Source organism: Polypterus senegalus, chromosome 18 (genome assembly GCF_016835505.1).
Source record: "Polypterus senegalus isolate Bchr_013 chromosome 18, ASM1683550v1, whole genome shotgun sequence".
NCBI classification, from domain to species: Eukaryota; Metazoa; Chordata; class Cladistia; order Polypteriformes; family Polypteridae; genus Polypterus; species Polypterus senegalus.
In genome coordinates this window covers 12,630,821-12,646,316 of record NC_053171.1, presented here as the reverse complement: position 1 = coordinate 12,646,316, position 15,496 = coordinate 12,630,821, and the positions used below count along the sequence as shown (strand labels likewise).

Sequence of the window (15,496 nt, the reverse complement as noted above, 5' to 3'; positions counted from 1 at the left end):
CACCATGTACAGCGCCATCGTGTCTGCCAAAGCCGCTGCACCTCAAAATAAATGAATCACAGGGTGACCCAGACCACCATAAAACAGTCTTACTTTGGATGACTTGTGGATGCTGTCACTGTTTACAGTTAACAAAGGCAGCTTTGTTCTCGCTCGGTGCTCTTATGGCGACACTAAATTGCTCGCGTTGAACCAAATTGGGCTTTTACGTCGGTAACAACCCGTTAAATTTCATGTGTGAACAACCACATCCGTTGAAAACTGGACGTAGCACCTCGTCAACGGGTGTTCCAGCGGGCATGACGGGGTGACGTGTGGTAGAAATGACCTCTAAGAGAAAACAGGCAGGAGAAGTTTAAACTGTAAACCATTTGTTCTCTTTGAAGAGGGAGCTTCTATCACAGGTCGCTGTAACTAAACGCACGCAGCATTCTGCTAGTTCAGGTCTTTTTACACGCAAGTAGAAAGTACAAAAGTAGATCTCTTACATCATACAAAGTTTCTTATCATCATTGGCTGCCTCCAGTTGTTAGCCGGACACCGGACAAAATGATAAGTGAGCCCGGTCAGCGAGAACACGTAGAATTGTCGTACAGACAGATCATTAGCTTCCTGCATCGTGCGTTTGCTTTGCTGTTTTCGGCCTAAACATCCTGCTGACAGCTTAAAGTGGTCCGCGTGCATCTTGTCTCAGCTGCCCGGCGTTACTGGAAAACACTTTTACGTTATGCAGTATAGTGAACTCTGATAAATGAGCTTAATTACTTTAAGATATAAAATTCAAACTATCAAAATACCACAACAGGACAAAGTAACTACCACACCCATCAGCCATTTAACTGACAAATCACAACAGGTAGTCGATATGAAGGGATGACAAAACGCAAAAGTTCTTCAGTGGAAATACGCAGCATGGGCCCTCGTGAAATGAAGCTGTAATACAATCTGCACGTCGTACTCGTCGTTTCTGAGTAATGAAGATGTGAATTAATAAGCGCGCGAGTCATCAGTTAGCCTGCATTCAGCCCCACTTGATCGAGGGGGGTCATCGTTTGCCAGCACTGATAAAAGTATAACATTGATGTTGTTCATTCAACGTAAATTGTCTTTTTCAAGCAACTTAAGGTTAGTCATTTAGTGTTGTAGCTTGAAATATTTGGTTTCACATCGCAATCAAAGTAAAAAAAAATGTTGTACCAAAGTAAGTTATGGTGGAGGAAATAAACGTAAAAATCCTATTTCAGTTAACCTAATATTTTAGGCTGTTCGTGTGCTGTGTTTGAGGGGCCGTTTGGATTTTCTTCCGGTCGAACTTTCCAGCGTGCCGACTTTCAGCGTGAACACTTTCCCGAGTGGAGTGGACGTGGCTGTACAGGTCTGGTCATTTTCAGCAACGGACTTTTATAACGGAGGATTTCTGGTAAGTAACCCTGTTTCTCAACGGTGAATTTTAAGTATAAGAACTTTGTAGAAGACAGCTGTAGAAACGTTTAATAACTTTTTTGTTGTATATTTAAGATTTACACTGCAAAATGCTTGTGTATTTGCACTAGATTTTTAAATAAATGTTAAAAGTACAGCATTGGAATGTGTTATGTTCATATTTCTAATAGCATAAAAACACGTTACGACCAATAAACCATTTTAAATTGTAACAACTTAAAAAATAGATTTACGTCAGTATAAAACAAGTGAATTACACCCAATCACTCCAAATGATTTGCCTCAATTTAAAAATTTGTGAGTTCGATAAGATAAAAAGAATTCTATTGGTTCAGATTGAAAATATTAAGTGTGAATCATTACCTTCACTATTTGAAGTTGAATGGAGGTTATACTTTTTTCAGTGTGAGGCACAGTTGCCATAAATATACGCAAGCTTCCGCTTCAGGTTTTCTTTTAGAAATCCCTACCGCTTGTGTGGGGTGTTGCATACGGACATGTCGAGTCTGTTTTTGTGTGTACGCCAGCTTTACGAATGAAGCCCCCTGGACCTTCAAACTGTATGACCCCAAAATGGGTATTTAACCTCACAGGAGAGCTGAAATACAGAAGCAGGCACCATATAAAAGCAGACGTTAGTAAGGTAAGTGACAAAATACTCAACGCCGAGTAACTGGCTTAACCTGCCACAGAACACAAGAAAGAGCTGAACTGAGTGTGTACGGTAAACGGGCCAGGGGGCAGAAAGGCGCTATATAAAATAAATGGGCTGGTATGTTCTCCCCGTGACTGGCTATTCTGGACTGGCCCGTGTGTGTGTGTGTGTTGGGGGGTGTTTGGGGTGCCGGTGTGTGAGTGTTTGTGTTTGGGGGGATGTGTGTTTAGAGTGCGTGTGTCAGTTTAGGGTGTGTTTCTGTGTGTGTGTGTGTGTTGGCGGTATGTTTGGGGTGTGTGTGTCCTTGTGTGTGTTTGTATGTGAATGTGTGTGTCAGTTTAGGGTGTGGGTGTGTTGGGGTGTCTGTGTGTGTGTTTGTGTTTGCTTTGTGGTGCCCCCCCCAAGGGTTCGTTCCTGCCTTGCGCCCTATGCTAGCTCAAATAGGCCCCAGCAGACCCCCTTGACCCCCTCCAGGACTGTGTGGGTTAGGAATGACTGACTGACATCACATCCTCAGTCCTGCTTACTCCATTTCAGAGTTGTGGGGAGTCTAGTCCGTCAGGGTGGGACCCCCAGACATGATGCCAGACCGCCCCAGGGCTCACCCTCGCACACCCACAATCACAGAGGTCTGCTACTATGTGGCCACGTGACTGAATCTCAATGTCTTAGGGGATGAAAAACTGACAAACAGGAGAAGAACATGAAAACTCAGCTGAGACAACAACTGGACGTGGGATAAGAAACCAAGGACCCTCAGTGCACAAGGCAGCGGTGCTGACCACAGCCGTACTCCTGCACTGGACTGCCATTTTATATGTAAATGGAGGAAGGCATCTTCTACGGCAGAGTGGCCTCCTTATTGCTAACACGTTGGACTGTAAAGCACAAATTCAGCCTAAAGCCCCCCATCTGCTGACCCTCCACATCTCGCCGTCTGCCTTGAGGGTGCAGGAGTCAGAGTTTGAAGATGGGGGGCATGAAGCTCAGTCTGTTGTGCCCGAGTGAGTCGCCTCACCGCCCAGTTCCCCTTTTTATATACCTGGGCACAAACACCCACCGGCCTTGTGATTTGTGAGTATTTTTACATAAAAGGGACAAGCAGATCAATGAACGTCGATGTTCATGAAGTTGGACTCCCACCGGTGTCCATGAAGCCTCAGATCCACCCAAAATCAACAAGTCGATGCCCCAAACTGCTAACAGATCGTCTTTGGCCACTCGTCCCTATAATTGCAAACTCAGCCATTATGTCACACTGTGACACGGTGAGGGTGTCGACATTGTCACCACAGAAATGAGACCAGTCACTTTAAAAAAGGAAATACTGCATTAATTAATGGCCAAAATAAAACTATTGGACACAAAGTGTCATAAAGTGTGACAGGAATAGTGACAGAGAAGTGACATACTCACCGTTTAGGACGAGGAGAAAGAGGCAACGCAGCTTCATGATGAAGTGTGTGGGGACCGAAGGTTAAGTACAGCGTTAAATGTAAAGAAAAACGGAAAAGGGGGGGAGGGGTGGGGGATACTGCAAAAAAAGCAGGAAACTCCTCCATGGGCGTGGAGATGCAGCACCACCTAGTGGCCAATGGCGTATAGCAAAGAGAGCAGGAGGGCCACCCGCTCGAGCAGAGGTTCAAGTTCAAGTCTTTGTCACCGGAGAGGAAGAGCTGGAATGTGATGTACGGTAAATTAAAATAAAATTGCAGTCAACAGTTTCTTATTTCACCAGAATTATTATTAAGATGCTTTTGAAAGTAGAAATGGAAGGCAAATTGACACCTTTTAAGTGTAAGGGCCATAAATTAACAGGAAATATCATGGCGAGCCCATAAACTCAAAGTGACGAATCGAAGTGTAGGCGAGGGTCCCAAATCTTAACTGAGTTAAACCATAACGCCGTTTTGCAGGGTCTCTCTCTCCCCATCTCTGACTGTCTTTCCGAATGTGCGCTGAATGAAAACGGCACCCATCAAAGTTACACGTGTCCTTATTTGGACAAGAAGACACCGATCTTGACGCAGTGGGGACTTCAAGGCCATTTTGGCAACGACTTCTGCACACCTGAACCCCCAATCTGCTTAAACCTTCCCCTATTTCTCTCCTTCGTGTTTGCCGTGACGAGGCGTCTGCTTCACTGTGCCTGCCTCCCGTCTCCCGCCGTCACTCTCTGCTTTTTCACTCACTACAAACACGGAGGGCCCTCCGCTAGTGTTAGGCGAGTGGTCAGCTGCCTGAGTGGACGTCCAGTTAGTCACGTACGTGCACATTTTAATTAAAATGAGAAAACCTGTGTCCTGGCCGAGCGTTTCTTCCGCTTGTTGCAAGACAAACTGAGCAGAGCCGATCGAGTGAACAAAGTGATTCGCGCCGAATGCCTTGGGGTGTTGCCTCGGCCAATCAGAGTGGCGTTGGGATATGATGACGCGTTGCCTCAGCAAATCAGTGGCATTGACTGGATGAAATCATGCCCACCATAATTTTTTTTATTAATTAACTACAATGCTGATATTTGTCATAATTGTAAAAAAAAAAAAAAGTAAAAAAAATATACATATATTTCCTTTTTTTTAATGAAAAAACTTAAAATAATTCATTAAATTTCCTGCACCTTTTTTAGACGTCCCCATGACGTCCAAAAAAGTTACGTCCGATGTTAAACGTCTTATCGACGTCTAAGTGGGGTCATAGATCGACGTCCAAATAGCAGACATAGTTTGCACGTCGTGTAGAAGTCGAGAATTGGTCTTGGACCGACGGACGCAATATAGACATGATCTGCACGTCCATACGACGTCTAATGTTTAGTGGGAACGTTCTCTAACCTGCCTGTGCAGCTCAGGGGTGCAGGGAGTCTGATGGAGTGCCAGTCGATCAGTGGGCACACTCGCATATACCCGCCCAAGCTCTTTGGTCTTATTGTATTTAACTGGCAGAAGTGTCCAGCTGCAGTCAGGACAGTTTAGGCCTCGGACAGATCCGAGCTCTTCAGACACTATGAGGTCCATAAATTGACTCCCCCTTCTGGAGCCCCTCCCCTGTTTCGCTGGTAAACTAACGCCCATATTACACGCCCCTCATGACGATTTCAATTCCGTTTAGTTCCTGCACTCAAATGTGTATTCAGCATTTATTAAGCTTCTAAGCTGTCGAGGTATCTCAGTTCTGTATCCGAAGCAGTTGTTTTGGTGTCATATATATTACAAACAAACTGAACACAAAATCTTAACATTTTGTATTTTATACAGTATTATACGTTTAGATCTATTCATGAGACAGCACTTTTTAATAAGTTAGTTATATGCTGCACTCAACGGAGTGGTGGCTCTGTGGCTAAGGATCTACACTGGTAATCAGTAGGCTGATCCCATAGAAAAATGGGAAATGCTAAGGAAGAAGAATAACTTATATGCCTCACTCAATACGATTAACACTACATATTCTTATAGACTCTGAATAGAATAAATCATATAATTTGTGTGAACAATCAAAGTACACATACACATCATTGCGTTCTATCATTAGTATTGTATTATTACTGGTGTACAAAATGTTCATAGTTATATTAACGATGCCATTCATTGTGGCGGAGTTTATGCTCCAGAGGAACGAAGCGCTCGTCCTCAGAAGTACGAAGAGGCGTAAAGTCTAGTCGCCCAACTAAGACCTTCTGTTAGCCGAGCGGCTTTGCGTGCCCGCATTGTTGACGGCTCGCGACCCCGCGGCAAGTGCGAAGAGACGTTTAGTACATCAACACGACAGTTTATCCTGCTAAGGCTTTTTTTTTAACTTATAATAAATATGTTTTTGCACACATACGTTCAGTTTGCCACCAATTACTATAACAGGACATTTAGCACAAAAGTGTACCGCTAACACCTGGATGGGGGAACGGGCATGGAAAGTGGGCGGAGTCAAAAGCGATGCAGCTGACAGGGGCGTCACCTTACGGGCCTCAGAGTGGAGTGAAGTAAAGTGAAGTGAGTGTTTAGTGCTGGACTGTGCTGTACAGGTGGGAAACGGGGGAAAAATAAAAAAAAACGTGTTTGCTGAACTGGTGTCTCCCATCTGTCTGCGTCAGGGCCGGGGCAGCTAGGGCGCCCCCTGATGGTAGGCTACTCATCGTATTCACCCATCTGCAGTACCTCCTGTGGAATATCGTTTCTATCGTGGATCGTCAAACCTGTAAAGATGTAAGGACTTTCTCGTGCCAGCCTGTTGTGTGAGTTGTGTTGGATTGGTTGTCGTACTTCATCACTCCCCAAATCTCTTCACCCCTCACCACATCAGAACTACCGTTAGGACTGTTTAATACGTGATTTATAGAAAGCCGTTCCCCAGGTCTTCCTCTTTCCCACCATTCGACTTCATCCGCTACCGTTACACTTGCACGGTTCATGGACTTGGTCATTAGTGTTTATTGTTGTGTTCGTAATGGGGAGAAGGGAGGGTTAGTTGTTTATTTGTTGTTTGTGTTTCATTCAGTATATCGCACAGTTACTTATTTGATTTGCTGTTAAGTCGCGTCTCTGTGTGTGACTGGTGCGAGTCGGGCCAAGGCTGGGTGCGTTCCTGGGATCTCGACCAAAAAAAAAAATACAAATCACCATCTGTACGACGGCCTGAATCTCATCTACAACTTTATTGCTTTCAACTTTACACTGCCAACTATGGCGGAATATTTCGGACAAAATTAAATAAATACATAAATGCGTAAATAAATAAAAGTACTGAGAAATGTGAGCCTAAATAAATAAATATGTCATGAAATGAGAGCATAAATAAATAAAAGTGTCACGAAATATGTTTTTTGTTGCTTATTTATTTATTTCATTTTGTCCGTAACATTCCTGCAAACCGTCATGGGATACGACTTGAAATAAAACTGTCACTTTCACTCGTCAAAGTTGAGAGGGTGGGCTCTAACACGCCCTCTAGTTACTGATTGGTGAATCGAAGCGCAGGAATTGATTAGAAAAAACTTACTACTGCCGATGAAATGGATTCTGCCGAAGATATTACGTATTTCAGAGAGAGAATTGAAGATTTATGGGAAGAAATTACAATGTTGGCGGCCCTTTTAGACTCCGATATAGATGAAACTATTTTTGAAATTATCGAAGGACAGGTGGAACGGACTCGACTGCACTGCATGCAGTTCAGGTGACACAGTTACCTGCTCTGGACGTCCATCCTTTGACATTCCAGCTGAGTCAATAGAACACCTTCTGTTATGCGGTTTAAAAGTACGACAGATTGCAGATCTATATGGTGTATCGGAGAAGACGATCACAAGGCGAATGAGCCAGTTTGATATACGGTAAGCTGCAACGGCTGTATTAGTTTAGGTACTTTGACATGGAATGCCCAAAGCAGCTCCAACTAATATTTTGAACTGAGTATTTGACCCTTGTTTTACGAGTATAAAGTCAGGTGCATATTCGCAGCTACTTTTTCAAACAACTGTACAGCTCTGATCAGTGGTAAAGTTGTTCATTTCAAAATATTAGTTGGAGCTGCTTTGGGCATTCCATGTCAAAGTACCTAAACTAATACAGCCGTTGCAGCTTACCGTATATCAAACTGACTCTTTCGCCTTGTGATCGTCTTCTCCGATACACCATATAGATCTGCAATCTGTCGTACTTTTAAACCGCATAACAGAAGGTGTTCTATTGAATCAGCTGGAATGTCAAAGGATGGACGTCCAGAGCAGGTAACTGTGTCACCTGAACTGCAGTGCAGTCGAGTCCGTTCCACCTGTACTTCGATAATTTCAAAAATAGTTTCATCTATATCGGAATCTAAAAGGGCCGCCAACATTGTAATTTCTTCCGATAAATCTTCAACTCTCTCTCTGAAATACGTAATATCTTCGGCAGAATCCATTTCATTGGCAGTAGTAAGCATTTTTCTAATTAATTCCTGCGCTTCGATTCACCAATCAGTAACTAGAGGGCGTGTTAGAGCCCACCCTCTCAACTTTGACGAGTGAAAGTGACAGTTTTATTTCAAGTCGTATTTCACGACGGTTTACAGGAATGTTACGGACAAAATGAAATAAATAAATAAGCAACAAAAAACATATTTCGTGACACTTTTATTTATTTATGCTCTCATTTCATGACATATTTATTTATTTAGGCTCACATTTCTCAGTACTTTTATTTATTTACGCATTTATTTATTTATTTGATTTTGTCCGAAATATTCCTCCATAGTCAACAAGTTAGTAATTCGACTCATTTGAGAACAATACTGACATCTAGTGGATTTTTGCGTAACTTATTAATGGGCTTTCTTGCTTCTTTATATACTCAGCAAAAAAAGAAATGTCCCTTTTTCAGGACTGTGTATTTCAACAATAATGTTTTAAAAATCCAAATAACTTTACAGATCTTCATTGTAAAGGGTTTAAACAATGTTTTCCATGCATGTTCAATTAACCCTAATCAATTAATTAACATGCACCTGTGGAATGGTCGTTAAGACCTTAACAGCTTACAGAAAGTAGACAATTAAGGTCACAGTTCTAAAAACGCAGGACACTAAAGAGACTTGTCTACCGACTGTGAAAGATGCCCAGGGTCCCTGCTCATCTGCGTGAACGTGCATTAGGCATGCTGCAGGGAGGCATGAGGACTGCTGATGTGGCTAGGGCAATAAATTGCCATGTCCACACTGTGAGATGCCTAAGACAGTGCTACAGGGAGACAGGAAGGACAGCTGATCATCCTCGCAGTGGAAGACCACGTGTAACAACACCTGCACAGGATCGGTACATCCGAATATCACACCTGCGTGACAGGTACAGGATGGCCACAACAACTGCCCGAGTCACACCAGGAACACACAATCCCTCCATCAGTGCTCAGACTGTCCGCAATAGGCTGAGAGAGGCTGGACTGAGGGCTTGTAGGCCTGTTGTAAGGCAGGTCCTTACCAGACATCACCAGCAACAACGCCGCCTATGGGCACAAACCCACCTTCGCTGGACCAGACAGGAGTGGCAAAAAGTGCTCTTCACTGATGAGTCACTGATGGACAGATTCGTGTTTATCGTCGAAGGAATTGAGCACGTCTGGGACCTGTTGGATCGCAGGGTGAGGGCTAGGGCCATTCCCCCCAGAAATGTCCAGGAACTTGCAGGTGCCTTGGTGGAAGAGTGGGGTAACATCTCACAGCAAGAACTGACAAATCTGGTCCAGTCCATGAGGAGGAGATGCACTGCAGTACTTCAAGCAGCTGGTGGCCACACCAGATACTGACTGGTACTTTTGATTTTGAGCCTCCCTTCATTCAGGGACACATTGTGAAACATTTTTAGTTTATGTCTTATGGTGTTGAATCTTTTAGTGTTCATACAAATATTTACACATTAAGTTTACTGAAAGTAAAAACAGTTGAAAGTCAGAGGACGTTTCTTTTTTTGCTGAGTATATATCATCAAATCAATTCTTTCGGAGCTGCTGTGTGGAAAACTCTGAATCCTTTACCAGCGTTCTGAGCGACACTCCGACACTCCTCACAGATACACAGGCCTTGCTAACACGCTAAGATCTCCTCCGAGTCCAGGCCTTGGCCATTTGCTTTTCTTCAGGCTCTCCTTTGGCCTGATTACGTGTACATCTAGACTGGGTTATCGTTTTTAGTCCTGTCCGTGTTAAACCAGACGTTCATCCGCAGGGACCAGCAGCGGCAGACCCCCCGTCTGTGATGTTATTCGGGGGTCTGTAGCGCAGGTTGAACACACATGCATCGTAACGAGTTTTTGAGGAGTTTTCCACTACGCTACAATTATAGAATTAGTAAAGTAGAGTCATACGCTTGTTAAAATCTTAATATCGAAATGCGGCTGCACTTACCGTATATACTCGCGTTTAAATTCTCCCGCGGATAAGTCAGGGCCTGATTTTACCGTATCATTTCTGGAATTGTTAATGTCGGTCGTATAAGTCGAAGGCAGAAAACTCACGCTATTGGTCAAAGAGATTATGATACGCTAACACCCACCGGAGTACAGAAGAGTATTAGGGCCACGGAGAAGAAAGAACAAGTACAGTATATGTCGAGAATAAAGTCGAGGAGAGGAAGAGAGGAAGTCAGTGTACCGAGTAACATGGGTCAGGGAAGACTTCACACAAAGCATTTAATGTGCGACATTAGTTATGACGGGGTTTGAGAAAATCGAGTACATTAAACATTGATTTGAAAATGACGTTTACGACGTTCTGCTTTAATGACAAAATAAACTACGAGAATAAAGTCAACATTCTGGACATTTCCACTTTAATCTCATCGTTTATGTCGAGATTAAAGTCGTCGTTATATATAGATAGATGGATAGGAAAGGCACTATATAATAATAATGATATATAGATAGATAGATATACTGTATATAGAGAGAAAGCGCGCATCTTCTCTGGGCTTTCATACCTAATTACAGATAATTCAAATGGAAAACATTTGACGTATTGACCCCCCATTCTTGTTCAAGTAACAGTGAGGCACATAAACATCATCAACACAAACCCAACTAAGACGTTGCCCTCCGTACAATAATCCACCTTAATGAAAATTTACGTTGGTGTGCCTGCATATCTGTGTCTCTTTCATTCCAACAGATGGCGCATCAGAAACATTAATACAGCTTTTATAAATCCCACATAACAGAGACATTATTTAATCCTTTGCAATGCACCATTTAGAGGAATGTGTTTGTACCCATGTGTTGTATTTCTTATTCCAACAGATGGCACACCATAAATCTTTGTATTAATGCATTTTTTTACTATAAATGTTTTTGATGTACCACCTGTTGGAATGACCAATGCAATCCATTTTATTACTACGTGCATTACAGGTACAAACACATTCCACTCAATGGTGTGCTGCAGACGTTAATGCTGAGGTCTTCACATTGCTTAATTTCATCCCACCTGAAACAAGCAGCACAGCTAATATAAAAGAAAATGCTAAAGCCTGTCCATCTGTCATGTGGCTACTGGTGAACTACAGGGGCTTGAACTTTGATTTGGTCTTCAAGCTTATAACTTGATATGTTGTGGAAAACTGAAAGATAAAAATTAGGTAGTGGCAACCTCAGCAAAGTGACCTTTGGCCACTTTGGCGTTTATTTCAGCAAGCTGATCACAAAACCAAGTGACACTGCAGAAAGAAAGAAAAGAGCAGCAGCGACATCTGCTGAGCATCAAGGAAGCCGATTACGTGACACAGAACAAGAAAGAAGAAGACGAGACACTGAAGCACATAGACAAGCAAGAAGTCATTTTGAGCACAGAGCAGCTGCGTCACCATCTGGTGTGTATCATGCACATAGCAGAAGGGGTCTCTATGCCCCAATTTATAGTCTTGAATCTGCAAAGGCCCACACAATCACTTTGTCTCACTTCTATCTGGCAGATAGCATCCAAACCAGATCGGTCAGGTTCTGCAACAGCTTCTGCCCCTTGGTAGTCTGGATTCTGAACTCCGTGTGGCGCCGCCCCCCAGCAGTGAATTTGTGTGCATTACGTGTGTTACACTTGATACTACTGTTGTTTTTTTCATTATTAGTTATTAATTTATCCATCCATTCCCCATCCCGAGTCACAGGGGCTGTAGCCAATCCCAGCCAACAGGAAACAAACCCCGGGCAGGGCGCCAGCAGGGCACACACACACACCAAGCCCACACACGAGGGACAATTTCGGATCGCCATAGCACCTAACCTGCATGTCTTTGGACTGTGGGAGGAAACCCACATGCAGACTCCACGCAGGGAAGCGAACTCTGGTCTCCTAACTGCGAGACAGCAGCGTTACCCACTGCGCCACCGTGCCGCCCTAGTTATTATTCTCTAGTTTAAATTCTAACATTTATTATTTACAAATCATACAAAGTAGTGTGGCTCTTTACCCGTCCTGCACTCGTCCTGCGTTGATGAACACATTGCACTGCGGGCCTTGGGAACGCTACTTCATGTTACTGCAATACGGTGTATGGATGGCACGAAGCTAAAGCCACCCGACATGACTGCGGGCACACTCGATGGCTCACATGCACGCCAGACAAAGACCACGATACGCAATGCAGGGACACCACAAGTGCGGGGCGACAATCGAGAAGCTCATCGTTTGAAGTCACAACAGACTTTAGAGGCTCCGACATCTCCTCGTCTTGAGCGGTTCGGATTGGCCTTTTTATCTCAGCGCCGTCAATCCACAGACGCGACGTCCGAATCGGCTCATACGTCAGTCCCCCCATCACAAAAAAAAAAAAATAACACAAATGTCGTTAACAATATTTAAATGAGAGCAAACGTTGTCTTTGCCGACACGCGTCAATTGTGACAAAATTAGCATTCGTATTCTAATAAGTTAGAAAGTGTAAGGATAACATACGGGCACAGCCTTGGTTCGCAGATTTGAGCGGCAGGAGAGTGTCTGAGCTTTTTTATTTATTTTTTAATAGTTTGTCACAGTGGGACATGTGATGGAAATTTGATCAGACCACCACACAGCTGTCTTAGCACCCCGTGGGGATGACAAAACAATGTAAGAAAGGCAGAGAATTTGAACTCAGTCAATTGACAGTTTGGCCTTCAGCAATGCCAATAAGTGATTAAATAAATTAATGAGTAAAGCTCCTACTTTGTTTGCTTTACCTTTCTCTGTAGGTGGGGGTCTCCAGCCATTAGACTTGTATCAAGGTAATGGAAGCCCACTCATTTTAAGAAATAGAATGCAGTTTATTGATAAACAAGATTATAGAAATATTATCATTGTATATATATATATATATATATATATATATATATATATATATATATATATATATATATATAAAATGTATGTATCTATAGGTATATATAACTATAGCGGTGTGCGGCCGGGGCCCTTGCCTTACCGGGACGCCTCCACGCTACAAGGACCGAGAGAGGGAGTATATCCAGAGTATTACCTCACCAGGACCACTAGGTGGCAGCCCCAACCCTCGGAGCCTCGGACTCCCGCAGCGCTCCGTATGATCCGCCTTGTTGGGTTCCATGGGCACCGCCAGGGGGGAGCTACAGCTGCTACTGAGCCCTTATGGGCATCTCTTCCGCCACAACCAGAAGTGGGTCAGCAAGCACCTGCAGCACTTCTGAGTGCCTTATAAAAGGAGCCGCCAGCCACTACTCTGAGATCCATTCGGGTGGGAGAAAACGAAGCTTGCCAGGAGGAATTTGTCATCTGTACGTCCGTGATGTGAATCTCCCGTTCCACCACATCCCAAAGGTGCTCTACTGGATTGAGATCTGTTGACCGTGGAGGCCATTTGAGTCCAGTGAGTTCCTTGTCATGTTCAAGACACCAGTCTGAGATGTTCTGAGCTTTGTGAGACAGCATGTTATCCTGCTGGAAGGAGCCAACAGAAGACTGCAGTCATAAAGGGATGGACATGGTCAGCAACAATACTCAGGTAGGATGTGGCATTTAAACGACGCTCAGTTGGTACTGAAGGGGCCCAAAGTGGGCCGAGAAAATATTAACCACACCATCACACCACCAGCAGCAGACTGAACTGCTGATACAAGACTGGAAGGATCCCTGCTTTCATGTTGTTGACGCCAAAGTCTGGCCTACCAGCAGAAATCGAGACTCATCAGACCTCTCATCATCTTGTTGTCCAATGTTGGTGGGCCTGTGTGAATTGTAGCCTCATTTGTCTGTTCTTAGCTGACAGGAGTGATACCACGTGTGCTTTCCTACTGCTATAACTCACCTGCTTCAAGGTTTGACGTGTTGTTCGTTCAGAGATGCTCTTCTGCACATCTCATTTATAATGACTGCTTATTTGAGCTTTTCTATCAAGTCAATCCAGTCTGGCCATTCTCTTCTGTCATCAACAAAGCATTTCCACCCACAGGACTGCCGCTCATTGGATATTTTCCCTTTTTCTCCTAGATATGGTTGTGCGTGAAAACCCCAGTAGATCAGCAGTTTCTGAAATAGTCAGAGACTAGACATTTGGCACCAACAGCCATGCCACATTCAAAGGCACTTCAGTCTCCTTTCTGATGCTCAGTTTGAACTTCAGCAAGTTGTCTTGACAAAGTGTACAAGCCGACGTGCATTAAGTTGATGCCATGTGATTGGCTGATCAGAAATTTGTGTTAACCAGCAGTTGACCAGGTTGTGAGAGACACCCTGGCAATGGAAGGGCAGGTTCTTTAGGGCACTGTCTCTTCTGGAATGCTAGATGGCAAGGAACCTTGGCTGGGATCCCTACCATGGGTGCCCACATGGCATGCTGGGTATTGCAGTCCTAGTGGGCAGCCCTGTAGGATCCCATTTCACATCACCAGTAGCACTCCTGGGTGATAAATAAAAGGAGGCAGAGACCAGTGATATTGTGTTTTATGGAAAGCGTGTTTGTGGTGCTGGGAAACACTTATAAGGAAGAGTTCCCCACAATAAAAACCTCTTTAGCCTTTTAACTTGTGTCAGAGTATTTCTGTCCCACCCAGTGGACTTAATAAAGGGACCATTGAGTGTAGAGTTCTAATGGATCCTGGCACAGATAAGGTTTTATGATACCATACTTTACGGATGACGTCTGATGTTGTGCCGAGTTGTTGCGGCTCCAGGTTCAAAGGGAGGATTCTTCTTGAGTCGGAATGGACTTTCTCTTTGAGATCTGGTCCTGTGCTTTTCTCAGTTCAGCTCTTAGCTTGTCGTCCACAAGTTCACAGGGAAAAACTGTTTGTGGCACGAGCTTAGGCTCTGAAGTTCTCCTCTTGAAGTAACGGCTGCTTCTCAGCTTTCAGGTTCCCAAAGCGAGTGAAGCTCATCAGCCGTCAGGTTTTAGAGAGATGCGAAGTGTACGTCACTTCCATTTACAGAACCAGCACCTGCTCACAGGCGCCTTATTTCACTCCCTTGAATTCCAGCTTCCCCTTCCCTGACTGATGGGCCGCAATCTTTGCTTCCTGAAGATTTATTTATTTATTTAACTATATATAACAAGAATAATTTCTTCTGCCTTTACTTACAGATGGTACAACTTCAATTGTACTCAAGTTTAATCTTCATGGCCTACCAGAAACCAGAGTCTTGAGGATGGGGAGCAGAGCAAAATACCAAAAAAAGACGACGCCAAACCAGACTTGACTCTATGAATGAACCCAAAAAAAGGACGACAAGCAGAAAAACTTGAAAATCAAGTACAGCATGTAGAGATGCACAGAAAGAGAAGCATTCAACACCACCCGTATTAAACAAAAACAAAAAAAAAAAACAAAAAAAAAAAAAACACCTGACACGAAGGAAAAAGTTGTAAAATACACCAAAATTTTAATGAGTAAATTTGATTGCAAAAACAACAAAAAATAAAATAAAAGTCTATTGT

General features: G+C 43.6%; 1 protein-coding gene across 2 annotated transcripts in view; it reads right to left on the bottom strand.

Annotated features, from left to right (window-relative positions):
* The window catches only part of LOC120518611, a 32,617-nt gene extending 29,031 nt beyond the window's left edge, over positions 1–3,586 (bottom strand). For both annotated transcript variants that reach the window (XM_039741486.1, XM_039741487.1), the window contains exon 1: positions 3,515–3,586. In XM_039741486.1, the coding sequence (XP_039597420.1) occupies positions 3,515–3,551 (37 nt within the window). In that variant the 5' untranslated portion in view covers positions 3,552–3,586. The remainder of the gene's footprint in view (positions 1–3,514) is intronic.
* Positions 3,587–15,496: the final 11,910 nt, after the last annotated feature.